General features: G+C 36.8%; 3 protein-coding genes across 5 annotated transcripts in view; 2 read left to right on the forward strand and 1 right to left on the reverse strand.

Moving 5' to 3' along the window:
- Positions 1-19: 19 nt before the first annotated feature.
- Positions 20-4,059, forward strand: LOC108774873 (BTB/POZ domain-containing protein 2). The gene is made up of 5 exons (XM_018541094.1): positions 20-746; positions 840-1,780; positions 3,023-3,355; positions 3,443-3,619; positions 3,783-4,059. The coding sequence occupies exons 2-5, from the start codon at positions 869-871 to the stop codon at positions 3,945-3,947; spliced, it is 1,587 nt and encodes a 528-aa protein (XP_018396596.1). The 5' UTR covers positions 20-746; positions 840-868; the 3' UTR covers positions 3,948-4,059.
- A 598-nt stretch (positions 4,060-4,657) lies between these two features.
- rt (Protein O-mannosyltransferase rt) lies at positions 4,658-10,140 on the reverse strand. Its single transcript, XM_018541102.1, has 8 exons — positions 9,744-10,140; positions 9,470-9,589; positions 8,095-8,306; positions 7,331-7,632; positions 6,776-6,950; positions 5,600-6,695; positions 5,149-5,450; positions 4,658-5,050 (listed from the first exon to the last, which is right to left on the reverse strand). Exons 2-8 carry the CDS (start codon positions 9,563-9,565, stop codon positions 4,861-4,863), a joined length of 2,373 nt encoding a protein of 790 aa, XP_018396604.1. The 5' UTR covers positions 9,566-9,589; positions 9,744-10,140; the 3' UTR covers positions 4,658-4,860.
- Positions 9,929-13,738, forward strand: part of LOC108774877 (ATPase WRNIP1) — a 4,548-nt gene continuing 738 nt past the window's right edge. Inside the window, exons 1-4 of one of the 3 annotated variants that reach the window (XM_018541101.1) lie at positions 9,929-9,941; positions 11,728-12,140; positions 12,333-12,521; positions 12,597-13,467. In XM_018541101.1, coding sequence (XP_018396603.1) covers positions 11,859-12,140; positions 12,333-12,521; positions 12,597-13,467 — 1,342 coding nt within the window. In that variant the 5' untranslated portion in view covers positions 9,929-9,941; positions 11,728-11,858. Of the gene's footprint in view, positions 9,942-10,797; positions 10,899-11,724; positions 12,141-12,332; positions 12,522-12,596; positions 13,468-13,738 lie in introns of those variants that run through there. The other 2 variants (XM_018541100.1, XM_018541099.1) reach the window with 2 other exon arrangements.

The raw sequence follows: 13,738 nt of genomic DNA on the forward strand, positions 1-13,738 counted from the left end.
TTTTTTTTTTTTTTTTCTTTTTCGTGCCTATACAGAATCCTCCTCCGGTAACGCGCGCCGTCTCTCCGCGCGGACGAAAATCCTGATCGACGAGCCCGTGTCGTGCACGCGGTCCACTTCCGCGGCTTCCGCGATTCCTCGCTTTCCGCGCCGCGGGATTATCGATCGCCGCGGTGAATGTGTATACGGTGTCTGAGATCAGCCGCCGGAGAGGAGGCTTCGCTTTGCGCGTTACCGCTAGCGGGTACTGCGGACAAAACGAAAGGGGGGAGCCCGTAAGGCGGAAGGAAGGGAAGGCGCGCAAACACGTCGTCGACGTCGTCGTTGGTCGTTGTGTGTCGTGAAGAATCGTCCGAGGTCGAGCACGGAGCGAGCGTCGATCGCATCGAATAAGCGTTGACAGTATCGTCGGCACTGGTCAGCACGGGCGACTGGGGGAAAGCGGAACCTTGAAAAGCTGGGTGGTGGTGGTGGTGGTGGTGGCGGCGATGCGAGCGTTGCGATGGTGGGAACTCTCTCGGTCTAAGATGGCGTAGCGTTCTGCTACGACGCTAACGACGCATGAGTATCAGCGAGCTGAGCGAGCATCGAGGACGATAAGTTTTCTGGGATAGGATAATTTGACTCGGTTGATTTTCCCGCGCACGCACCTCGCCGTGACGGCCGTTCCACTCCCTCTTTTGTACCCTCTTGGCTGTTACGTGTGTGAATATTGTACGCTGTATTTATAGCGCTTACGGAAATAGGTGAGTATATACGTAACGTTATCGCGCGGGCCGCTTCCTGGCACGTGAGCCTCCGATTCCACTCTCTGGTGAGTTTCCTTTCACGCGTTGCAGGCTTCGAGTACATGTAAGACAACGCGAAGATGAGTCTACCCTGTGACTGGCAAACCAGCAAGCAGAAACTGTCAGAGCGTGGCCAGCATCTACTGGAGACTGGACAATGGTCCGACTGTAATTTCATCGTCGGCCAGGAACCCCAACAACAGACTCTCAAGGGTCACAAGCTGTTCCTGGCCATGTCCAGCCCGGTCTTCGAAGCCATGTTCTTTGGTGGGATGGCAGAGAAAAACGACCCGATACCGATAAGGGATGTTCAGCCTGAGGCATTCAAGGCCCTATTAGACTACATATATACGGATAAAGTCGAGCTGGGTTCCTTCGAATTGGCCTGCGAGTTATGTTACTGCGCCAAAAAATACATGCTGCCATCCTTAGTAGAAGAATGTACAAAATATCTGTGGTGTGATCTCTCGCCGAAGAAAGCGTGCAGAGCGTACGAGTTTGCCAAGCTTTTTGAGGAGCCTGTTCTAACGGAGAAATGTCTGCAGATCATACGTACCAAGACGGATCAAGTGTTGAAGGAAGCCAGCTGGGAGGACGTAGAGCTAGGAACACTTCTTAAGGTCTTGGAACAGGACGACTTGCAGATCAGTTCGGAAATAGAATTATTTACCGCAATGGAACGATGGGCCAAAGCAGAATGCTCTAGAAAGTCTCTTGATCCAACCAATGGCAAATGTTTAAAATCCGTCATTGGAAATGCCCTCTTAAAGATAAGGTTTCTGAGCTTGACACCACAAGAATTCGCAGAAGGTCCTGGCATGTCTCCTTTGCTGACAAAAGATGAGGCTTTTGCTATATTGATGAACATCCTATGTACTGGCAATAAGACACCTATGCCTGAAGGTTTTTGCACGAATTCAAATAGCAGAGCGAAACCAGTTAAGACTCACTCCTTGAATCTTGGACACTCCACAAATTTGGGGGTGTTTCCTGTAAGTATTACTTTTTTCATAATTTTATATTTTTTTGTAATTAATTTAATTATTTACAGTTCTTAAGATGTTTAGATTAGCATCAAATTATTATTATTCTTCCAATATTTTTATTAACATCAAAATTATTAAATTGCTTGTAAATTTAATATGTGATATTATTTTTGTTTTGTTTATAATTGCGTTTCAGAACCGAAAACGATTTCGACGTGTGGTTTATTGGCTATTAGAGTCACAAATCAGGGGAATGTCATCAAGGAATTTAGCACACTTGTTAGGGAAAATAAAATAACTGTAAATAAATTTATATTGTCTTGTGCTTCTATGATTGGTTTGGACTACTTTTTTTTTTTTTTTTTTTTTTTTATGTATTATTCAAAGTCAGGAAAAATCTCAAAATTTTTCCAGTAAATCAGGGAAATATCACGAAATTTTACGATTAAAAATTTGTGGCAACCCTGATCAGGGAAATGTCAGGAAATTTTAGGATGAAAAATTTGTGGCAACCCTGAATATACACCATTTCCAAGAAAACTGCTAGTTTAATGTTTAAGCTGGACCATTAAAAAACAACGCAAGGGCAAAAATAAACAAAATTGAATTTGTATTAATTTGTACCATTGAAAGTAAGTTAATATTTTACACAAAATCTATGTGAATCTGCAGCACTTGACTTTAAGAAAAAAAAAATTTTTAATCAGCTTTAAATTAAGTTAAACATTTTTGTAAGTGAAGTGTCGGGTTTTACGTAGGTGATCTAAAGATAATTAGAAAATTAAAAATAATTTTACAGTTTATATATCCGATACAAATTCTATTATAAATATTATAAAATAAAAGAATTTAAAAAAAAAGAGTTATGTAGAGTATGACAAAAAATACATAAACTTCAATGTTCTTTGTAATAGATTAATAAAGCTGCTGTTATTTCTGATTTTTCTTTAATAACTTTTTCTTTTTTCTCGAAGTCATTATATTCGATCCATGTATCTGCTCTTTAACAAAGAGCTGGCATTTTATGGCATTATTTTTTTTTCTTTTATTTTAAATTGGTCCTGTCAGCTTAATATTAAGCTGGCAGCGCCACGTTTTTTTCAAAATGGCATAAGGTACGAAATTTTTATTGGTGGTACAAATTAGTACAAAATAAGTACTATAAATTCCAATAGGTCTGATTTGATTCAGCTCATTTTGCCAGCTTTATAGAGCTATTTTTCTCATTGAATCCATTTTCTTATATAGATGATGACTTCAAGACATATGTTTGCTCCGTATGGCAATTTAAATATTCCTGTACGTTCTGGCTTTTCAAATGATGGAGAATCTAGCAGTAGTACGATGCGGAACACATCGCCGATACTAGTGGATGCCAGCATAAATAAGGACTCTGGAAACTTGCCCAATACTTCTTCCACAGGAGTAGTTGTCCGCGAGGGACCAAAATATTATTGTTTAAGATCAATAGTTCAACAAACGGATTGCTTGAATACAAATGTGTTGGACTGTTCCGTCACATTCAGTGTAGATAAAAATATTTGTGTGGTGGGTGTACAGGTTCCTACTCAAATTGCGGCGGTAAGCTAGAGATTATATATATGTACTTTACTATAATCCGTCCAGTATACATATACCGCTTGTATATCTCACTTGTTTCATTTATAGGCGAGTAATTTCACTCACGCTATAGATGCCGATTCGTCTTATACTGAAATTTTATACGCTCATCTCCTTGATTGCGATGGTACCAGATTGACGTATACACATTTTACTACTAAAGCAAATTTTGGTACTCTCGTGGAAATCACTTTCAATCGACCAGTTTACATTCAAAAGCACAAGGTTTGTCATTGCATTATAATTACTTTTTCCACTATGTACAATCAACTACGTGTATCTTAAATTCATAAAACAATATCTTTTTGTATATTCTCAAGCATCAAAATTTCTCATTTTTAAGATATTTTTAATTGATAATTGTATTAAAGTATTCTCTTCTTAACAGGTTTATCGAGTTGGCGTCGTATTTAATAAGGCTGGATGGTATCCAGTAGGAGTCTGTGCCCAAAACATGTCCTGTGATTCTGTGTTCTTCTCGTTCGGTGTAGGTAATACTGCACATGCAGTTCGTGATGGTCTTATTCGATCTATAGTTTTCACATATCATTAACACAACGAAACAGGTGACAAATAAAATAGTATACATACTTTACATTTATTGTGATAAGATAGAAATATACTCTTATGTTGTACATTATATTTATTATCGTTATCTTACTTCTTAAAGCTCATCTTGTCTTTCATTGCAACTTTCATAATCTTGGTGAAATTTTGTTAATATGTTCATTGATTCTAGTTATAAAGATACAGTTTATTTTGTAGAAGTTTTCTTTAATACAGTTAATATTGATGTTATATTGTACAATGTACTTTACAAAATGACGAATCTGAATTTGACTATTTAAATATTTTTATTATCTTGCCCCTTTTTTACATGATATAAATTTGTTCATACTTCTATTTTTTTAATACAAAAACAATTCTTAAAAATACAATATAAAAGGTTAAAAAAATTATATAATTTAAATTTTCAAACTAACAATTTTAACTATACCTGTTATAAACAAATCTCTCACACACGTACATATATACACACACACACACTCTCCCTCTCTCTTTAATAATTACATAAAATACATATAGGCTTATATATCTATATTGTTTTTTTCTAAATATATATTTGCGATTTCTATAATATCAAATACTGTTACGATAAAACATTTTATAAAATAGAATCAGTCTATACACAAATATATTTATGTTTAACTTTTTACAATATTATGAAAGGACTCATCGTTATGTCATCCCATATTCGTGGCACTTGTTGCTCAATTATAATAATATTTCGTCATATACACATGTGTGCATTTATAAGCAATAACATTTGCCAAATTTTTTTTATAAAAATACGCTAATATCATCTGTTTTGTAAATGTCATGTGTCTCAATACATAACGTCCTAGTTAAAAAAATATTACATCTTGTATAACATAGGCTTTGTAATGCTTAAACCTGGCGAATTCTTACGTTTTATGTACAATGAAATCCCAGGTATCTTTCCATCTTAATTTTATCACGTCCTTGGCAGTGAGAGCTGATGTCCCATAACTAAATACAATGAATTTCTTAAACACATAGATAATAAAAGATATCCAAGCAATAATACCACATGTTATGATATATAATGAAATACTCCATGCTGGACGATGTGTGCTGAAATAGAAGAGATATAACAAATAATTCATATAATTATTTGTGTAAACAATAATAGTGAAATTTAAACTTGTATCTTTAAAGTGCAAACAACATACCTAATTAAATAATACAGGTGATCAATCGTGGCTGCCGTTAATAGGACTTTGAAAATAAAGGCTGGTAAATAGTGATGCAAGAACAATGTTCGTTCAATGAATAAAAAAGGTAAGAAATGAAGTAAATATCCAGCTAATAGTACGTAAGCGTTGTTAATAAACTTTTTCCATTCTTCGTCTGGAATGTCAAAACATTGTCTTCTTCTCCTCATTAAATAAAATGTCAGTAGTGTTACATATACAATTACTGAGATCGTACCAGAGTACCAAATCATGATGTTTCCCAAAAGATGCACTTGTGCCTGAAACAATCAGTAACATGTTACCTTGTAAAAGCCATTGAAATAAGCGGAAAAAATGTAAAAACAAGGAAAGTAATTAAAATATGCCTATTTTGTGTTAATATTTGTCAATTAGTCAAGAGTTTGGTGTGTAAAATTTTTTTACTAACATTGCTTTCGTTAGACACCCAGTACGCGATTCCGCGAGACATTAACGGCCACTCAAGAGGTCCACTGGAATACATGTGACTGTTTTGACTCTCTTGGCCACTAAATAACATCTTGACCTGCAGCTCTGCAAATTTCTCCCAGAAGCTCAACGCGGTCGCCTGCAACGGTATCATCTCCGCACTGATCAGTTCCCGTTCTCGTTGCTTTTGATCTTCACTCTTAGTATATCGATGTTCCTCGACGTTCCAGATGGAATTGGTCTGGTCTATCAACCGATCCGCCACAACCTCGTGCTGGTTGTAACCCCAGTCGGGCAGTTGCCTGCCACTAAACTTCAACGCGAACTCGGCTCCATTCGTGTGCACGTGTATCAGCCGCACTTGGCTCTGAATCGCATGCCATGCGTCACCGGAGTGATCCTTGTTCGTGATCTCCACCCGCCACAGATTCTGCGCTGGCATAGACACGTTGTAATCGATGTAACACGACACTTCCTGACTCTGTGGCGTCATCGGTGCCGCAACATCGTGCGAGTTTAACGCTCTGCTCGTGATCCCGTGTACCAATTGAATCACATCGCCGTGTCGAATGGGTTCGCTGGGTTTCGTTACTACTAAATCGTTTTTGTCCGGTTTCTTGACGATCCACCAGTTGTTAACATCTTTAAACGAATAACAAGTGACTTGCTGCTGATGAGAGCTGCCACGACCATCAGGATATCGCAACGGATACACTTGATTATGACTGTGCAGCCAACAAGCTCTACCGTATGTATGTCTGAGGGTGATCTGCGAACCATGCGTCACTTCCAGAGGCTGCCCTTTCGTAATGCTGGCGAGTCCTCCTTCCAGACTTGCTTGAAATGCACTCGTCATCACCGAGTCATGCGGTCCCGCCTTCGAGAGTACTGCTAAATGTACGTAAAATATGCTCAAATATACGGCGGCAATAACAGCGATTAATACGACGAATCTTAGTAAAAGATGAATCCACAAGATTGTGTTCGACAGGGTCTTTCTTGAGAGCAAAGACCAATAATCGTGGGCGATTAAGAAGAGCGCAAGAGCCATAGAATAAAATCCAACGTATTTGACGCTGTAAAGAAATATTTTAATTATACTCAATCGAGAATAAAAAAGTATAAAAAATGAAAAAAAAAAAAACTGTAACTGTACCATAATGCACATGTTAAATTTACAATGCCTAGTATCAGCCATATCCACCAAGACGCTGATGTTGGCCGATCCATGACTTTTCGAAATTTTACGATGCATAACAAGCCAAGCAACGAAAAATGCATCAAAATACTTTCCATCAGGATAAATCTCGATTGTGTTAACAGTGCATTATCTAAAATAGCAAGTATCTAAATTAATAAACCATATCGATGCAGTACCCATGCATTATAGGGTTGCAGGAGCAAAGGCATCACCGGCTAAATTTAATTTTTAATAAGATTTAGTACTTAAATATTGTTTGATTTTTGAGTAATAAATTATGTGTATGTAATACTTATACTGTGCATACAATAGAATCTCGTTACTATGCGTTATTATCTTCAATTCGAGCATAACATAATTTAAATGTCAGACATGCTAGTATGTTTTTAATTCAAAGACAAATGAAGATAGGATATAATATCAGAGAGATGAACAGCATGCTACAATTACTACAGTAATCTTCCATATAATGCATTTTCTAATTTGTGAGAATACGAATTCTACTCTTACCGAGTAAGAGTAGAGTTCCACCAATTGCTGCGGCCCATTGTTTCAAACCCAATTCCAGGACAAGATAATATCCTGTAGGAATCAATAAACTGCCGCATATCGCCGGTACTAGACGTAACGCATATAAAGGAATCGCGTCGCTATAAGGACTTCCAATCCTATCAAACTTAAATTGTCCATCGAATCCAGCCAAATACGCGGCTGCAGAAATCAATTGTTTCCCTAAAGGCGGATGGGAGTCGAAAAAGAATGTCCTTTTCATATATAATCCAACGTACTTGCCATAATGTAGTTCGTCGAAACTGTAATTGAAAAGATGAATGGAAACCAATATTAGCCATTAAATTTTCTGATTTATGATTTTTTCAATTTTATTTAATTGCTCTAACTGCAAGTTAAATAAGAAATAAATCGAATTTTGTGTACACACACATACATATAATATATACGTGAGCTCACACACTAGAATAACTTGTCAAATTTCTCATCAGAACTTTTCAAAGCTACAGTTTTGTGATTATTCGTTTTTTTGTATAATAAAAAACTGATTAAAGAGCGGTTTTATTGCAAAATATGCATTCACAATTTAAGTCTAATATATTTTCAAATTATATAGCTTGTATTTATTAATGCTTATTAAATTACAAAAGATATAATTATATCAGCAAAATTCCATATTCCTATATCATTGTAACGACATAATATAACAATTACTAATTTCTAATGTGTTAGCATTATATTGTTTGTCAAAAATGCGTACTTACACTATACTACGCGGTTCCTCGAGGCAATAGAGACGAGTGCAAATGCCCGAAATTAGTAAAATCATCGCTATCAAGTCAATCTCCAAACTGATTCTGATTCGAGCATGAATCACATTGCTTGATAAAGATTGTTTTGACTCGATAGAAAATAATGGATTTGCTTTGTTACTTTCTATCAAAGTAGTAGTGTTCGAATCTGGCTGTCCATTCGCCTGTAACAAATAAGAATCAATACAGTAAAATCAATATAAATGCAACCAATCTAATAATTAATTAATTTTGAAAAAAAACTGCAAACAATCAAAATAGTGATTCTTAAAGATATATAAACAAGATGACTATAAAAGTTTTACTGAAGTATTATTTAATCAATATGTTTTTATGTAATGAAAAAATAGAGAATTTAAATATATAATCATATATTTAAATTCCATTTTTTACATGCAATAGAGTTTTAACACAATACGTAGTATCACACTTGCTTTTTCTATTTTGCATCTTTTGATAAGTTTAATGTCAATTGTTTCTTTGCAAAAATAGAGTAGGAGACCGTTTCTATCTTAAACTTTTTTTAAATCTATTAAATATCTCACAATATCAATAAAATATAATAAAATTACTTTTTGTTAGATTTTTTTGTCACAACATATTTGAAACTGTTGGAGTCAGTTAAATAAGTCTGTTCGTATTTCGCGGTTTATGTAACGAAGGTGATTCTCATTTCTTTTCTCATTCATTCGTCTTGCGTGCGTGCTACTGTTTTGATTAATCTGCTTGTATACTTCTTCTTGACCGGACGTCTTTACGTTTCATTGTGTTCAGTTTTGAATAAAGTACACATTTACTTAATTTAGAATCGGTTCGTTTGCTTATTTATAAGTAAATTGCAACAGAAACTAAATTAGAAGATATATGATTGCCTAATTTATTTCCGAAATTGAATTGGCCGAGACATATATACTGAAAAAAGTGTATAAAATTAATGTTAATGACATGAAAATATTTTTCTCTTATAAAACCGGTCTTTAGTATTCCTTAGTAAAAAAAAACAAATGAGCAATGTAGTATAAAGTGTACCATATCCAATAATATAATGTACATCGCAATTAATATATCGGTATTATTTAAGAGTATCATATTATATTATATGTATAAAAGATTTTTTAATCTCAAAGATTTTTCTCAATACATAAATCGGAATTTTAACGTTCGTACTTTCTCACTGGAGCAAATTAAAAAAATTCATATTGCACTGTTCATTCGGAGTGATGCAGAAACGCCGCAGAGATCTTTCAGCGTATGATTCTCTGCAGATCACCCGTCTGCTTGCACCCGGCAAAAAAATCGTCGTATTTAAAGCTCGCGGGCGGCTCACCTCGTCCCTCTGAACCATTCTTGGTTGATCTGTTGTTGCGTCGGCGTTTGGCTTGCTGCTGTCCTGCGGTCTCGCTCGTCTGCGCCGGACTTCCATCGTCTTAAGATCCACGTAACAGATCTGAAGAGAAAGAGAACGTCGAATCTTTCCCTCTTTCTCTCTCTCTCTCTAAGAAACGAGGCGAGAGATAGAGACTAGTCTCGCACGTCGGAGACTCCCAGCCGGAAACGAGATGCAAAATCTACCGTTTAAAGGGCAATTCGTGAAATCTTACCGTCTGCCGCCCACGTCAGCGCCGTTTGACACGGCTGGATGCCACTCTCCGTTAACGGACCTCCACGAGGTCGTGACTGTTCGTAATTAACGTCGACTCTCCCTGCAGGAGATCCTCACGAAACGCTCTTCCGCCCTTCTTCGGGAGTTCCGGGTCGGCACCCTTGGTCGTGCTTGGTCGAGATTTTGCGCGGTCAAGGTAGTTTTTCACGCACGCTCCCCCCCCCCGTTACTTAGGTTAGCACGAGTTTGACATAACGGTACCGTCTCCGACAATTCCGTCCGGTGATGGTTCTGCGCATCACGCGGTAAAGTTCTGCTTTTGCCGTTGCGTTTGTACCTCTCCATTTTATCGAAATTCGCCCACGTCTCATACAATCCTGTAGTAATCAAACAGTGGCGGGCGTGACGCTAACTAAACGTGGCTCGATCTCAAGTGACTCTACGATTAGATTAGGTGAACTAGTGCACACTTTTGGAACTTAATAAGGTGAAATAGGATTATAGTGCAGGATAAAAACAAACGAAACTCGGTGACGTTCGACTAATGTAAGATTAGCTTTGATCTCGGTTTATATCACTCTTTTTTTTAGATTTTTTGAATTCGGTAATTATACAGAATCACTGCCTCACCTTAAAAATCGATCAAATTAGGCTTATTCGACGCGTTTTTGCATGAAACGAAAGAATCTGGCAGAAAAAAGTGTCGCTCTGCCCTACGAACCGAGATATTTAACGTTAAAGTTGACGACTATTTAGGTTAGGAAATCTGTCACAGTCACACACACGGGCGGATGCAAGGGGGTGGCCTTCGGGCAGAGGCACAGTAGGCAGAGGTTTGCCCCGACAGTACAATCGTAGAAGTCGTGTGCCCCTCAGCAGGGGGGGAGGGAGAGATGGACAGAGGTCTGCCCCGACAGTAGTACAATCGTAGAAGTGCCCCTGTGCAGAGAGAGGGGGGGGGGAAGTTACTTCGCATGGAAAGTCAACGTTTCTGAACAGGGAAAGGTGTAGAATTTCGTGTCTGACAACAATATATTTGTTTTGCAGTGTTAATTTCAAATTTCGTGCATTCTGTTGGACTCAAACGATACCAAGCGCATGCGCACGAGGTCAGACAGCATGAAGAAGGCATACTCGTAGCACTACGTAGTCGGTACGACAGATTTCCTAACCTCCATAATCGTCAACTTTAACGATAAATATCTCGGTTCGTAGGGCAGAGCGACACTTTTTTCTGCCAGATTCTTTCGTTTCATGCAAAAACGCGTCGAATAAGCTTAATTTGATCGATTTTTGAGGTGAGGCAGTGATTCTGTATAATTACCTTGAATTCTAAGAATTTGAAAAAGATAAACAGTAAGTTAAACTGAAGTTACATTGGTGGAACCAGGTCATGACGCAACCGTGTTGTAAGGATCTCCCTACATTATGATGACATTGATATACGATATTATTGGCAGTGATTAATTCATTCACGTGTCAGTCTCGTTTTGTCATGCCTCGTTCTTTCTTCCTTCGCTCAATATTTTTGAAATATAATATGATTAAAATCTGTAACGATTTGCTGTGACCAACGTTTTATAACAGATTAAAAACGACACACGGTCGAAAGAAAATGATCCAGTCGAACAAGTTTATTTTTCTGTATATAATGAGAGATTCCGATCGACATTGCGTTGAATTAATTATATCAATTAATTACTTATATAATTATTATGTTTATTTACATTAAATTGAAAAATTACAAGAACTCTTTATATAAATAATAATCAATAACAATAAAAGGGCGAAGTAAGAGTCAAATTAAGATTAAAATTATGGAAATGTTGACATATTTAATTTTAGACTAAGAATACAAATTTATTAAAAAATATGATTAACAAAAAGAAATCTACTTAAATTCTACTTAAATAATGATGTAATGACGATGTAATCATGTTTTATGTTTAATCTTGTTAATAAATATTGTCTTTATATTTCAGCCTTTCAATATATTCTACGTCAAGAGTTTACCGAGATTATATTTATTGTTTAAATGACATCTATATATCATTATCACCATAGAATACAAAGAAAGAAGAATTAGGGCTTGATTATCATTAATTCTGTAAATATGGATACTGGCAAAGTATTATGTCCGATATGTGCCAAGGAATTTGCTTCTTCTATTATCGAATCTCATGCCAGCAAGTGTTTATTCCTGAATGAATCTACAACGAATGAAAGTACAATGCTGTTTAAGGACTCCAGCCCCATGAGCAAAAGAAGCAAACTAAAGCCAGCAAGTGTAAAAAAAGCTAACCAGATATCTGTTAAAAGGAAGAATTCTTTGGACCAATTTTCCTCCCAGAATTTCAGGGTTGAAGAATATGCTAAGGACATGCCACAGAAAAATGTAATTTTTTAATTCTAAAACTATAATAATTGTAGTGTAATAAAATAAGTTTACACAATCGCATATAAATGACATACAAAAATTGTAGTAAAACTTAACTTTGTATTTTGTAATGTATTTAATCAAAATTTTTCTGCGTTGCAATTTTTTCCTGTAGAGAGATTCTTATATTAAAAAAATCAACTTTTATAGACAGAAAACGAATGCAAAAAGTTGTGTGGAAACAAACATGTACCTCTCGCAGAACAAATGAGACCTACGTCGCTGCTAAACTTTGTAGGCCAGAAACATATCCTTGGACCTCGCACCATGCTCTCTGAACTCTTGCAAAAAGGCGAAATACCTAATATGATTCTTTGGGGTCCACCTGGATGTGGCAAAGTATTGCGTGTCCTTGGAATTTTTCGTACGAATACATGTTGGAATACGTGTTAGTTTTTTTTTCTTTTTTTGCAGACGTCTTTGGCCAATGTCGTCGCGCACATGTGTAAGAATGATGCTAGTTTTAAGCTACGATATGTTAAGCTCTCTGCTGCGATGGCCGGCGTTCAGGAGGTGAAGGAAGTCATTGGTATTGCCAGTAATCATGTCAAATATGCGCAGCGTACGATAGTATTCATGGACGAGATACATAGATTCAACAAGGCGCAGCAAGATGTGTTTCTGCCACACGTTGAGTCGGGAATCATCACTTTGATTGGGGCCACGACGGAAAATCCCTCGTTCAGTTTAAACTCTGCATTGTTGAGTCGATGCAGAGTGATTGTTTTGCACAAATTATCCGTCGCAAATCTGTTATCAATCTTGAAGCGTGCAGTAATTTCGTTGGGAGGTATAATACATGCATCTTCAGATAAAAACGAAAGCTTTTTGCAAGACATCAGTGAAGAAAGTACCCTAGAAAAAGACAAAGTCGTCGAAATCGAATCGTCTCGCAATACGAAATTTATTATAGACGAACCGACGATAGAGTGGTTGGCTGAAACTTGCGATGGTGATGCTCGAATAGCGCTGGGAGGACTAGAAATGGCAGTACGGTGCAAAGCACCGAATGAAAAGGAATTTCTAGACATTGGTCCAGCCGCAATAACACTTGATGACATTAAGGAAAGCCTAAAGAAAACGCATATGTTGTACGACAAAAAGGGCGAACAACATTACGATATGATTTCTGCGTTACACAAGTCTGTCAGAGCTAGTGACGAAAATGCATCGCTTTATTGGTTAACTAGAATGATCGCCGGTGGTGAGGATCCGGTTTATATCGCGCGAAGATTAGTAAGGATGGCTACCGAAGATATCGGTTTAGCTGATCCGAAAGCTATTGGTTAGTAAATCGTTTATTTATAATTTTCGAATTTTTTCACGTATATAAAATACATATTTTATTTTTTAATAATTCAATTACATCATTGTACGCAGGGTGGTTAGTAAGTACTCTAAAAGATTTACTGAGTGATTCTTCACACAAATTTAAAACAAAAATTTCATATGATATGATTATGTCTGAAACGCGCGATATAAAGATGAAGAAAACATTTCTAAACATTGTAAAGTTAAAGGAAAAATGTGTGTGTGTGTGTTCATATATATATATA

The sequence above is a fragment of the Cyphomyrmex costatus genome, unplaced genomic scaffold (assembly GCF_001594065.2).
Source record: "Cyphomyrmex costatus isolate MS0001 unplaced genomic scaffold, Ccosl1.0 scaffold275, whole genome shotgun sequence".
Lineage (NCBI taxonomy): Eukaryota > Metazoa > Arthropoda > Insecta > Hymenoptera > Formicidae > Cyphomyrmex > Cyphomyrmex costatus.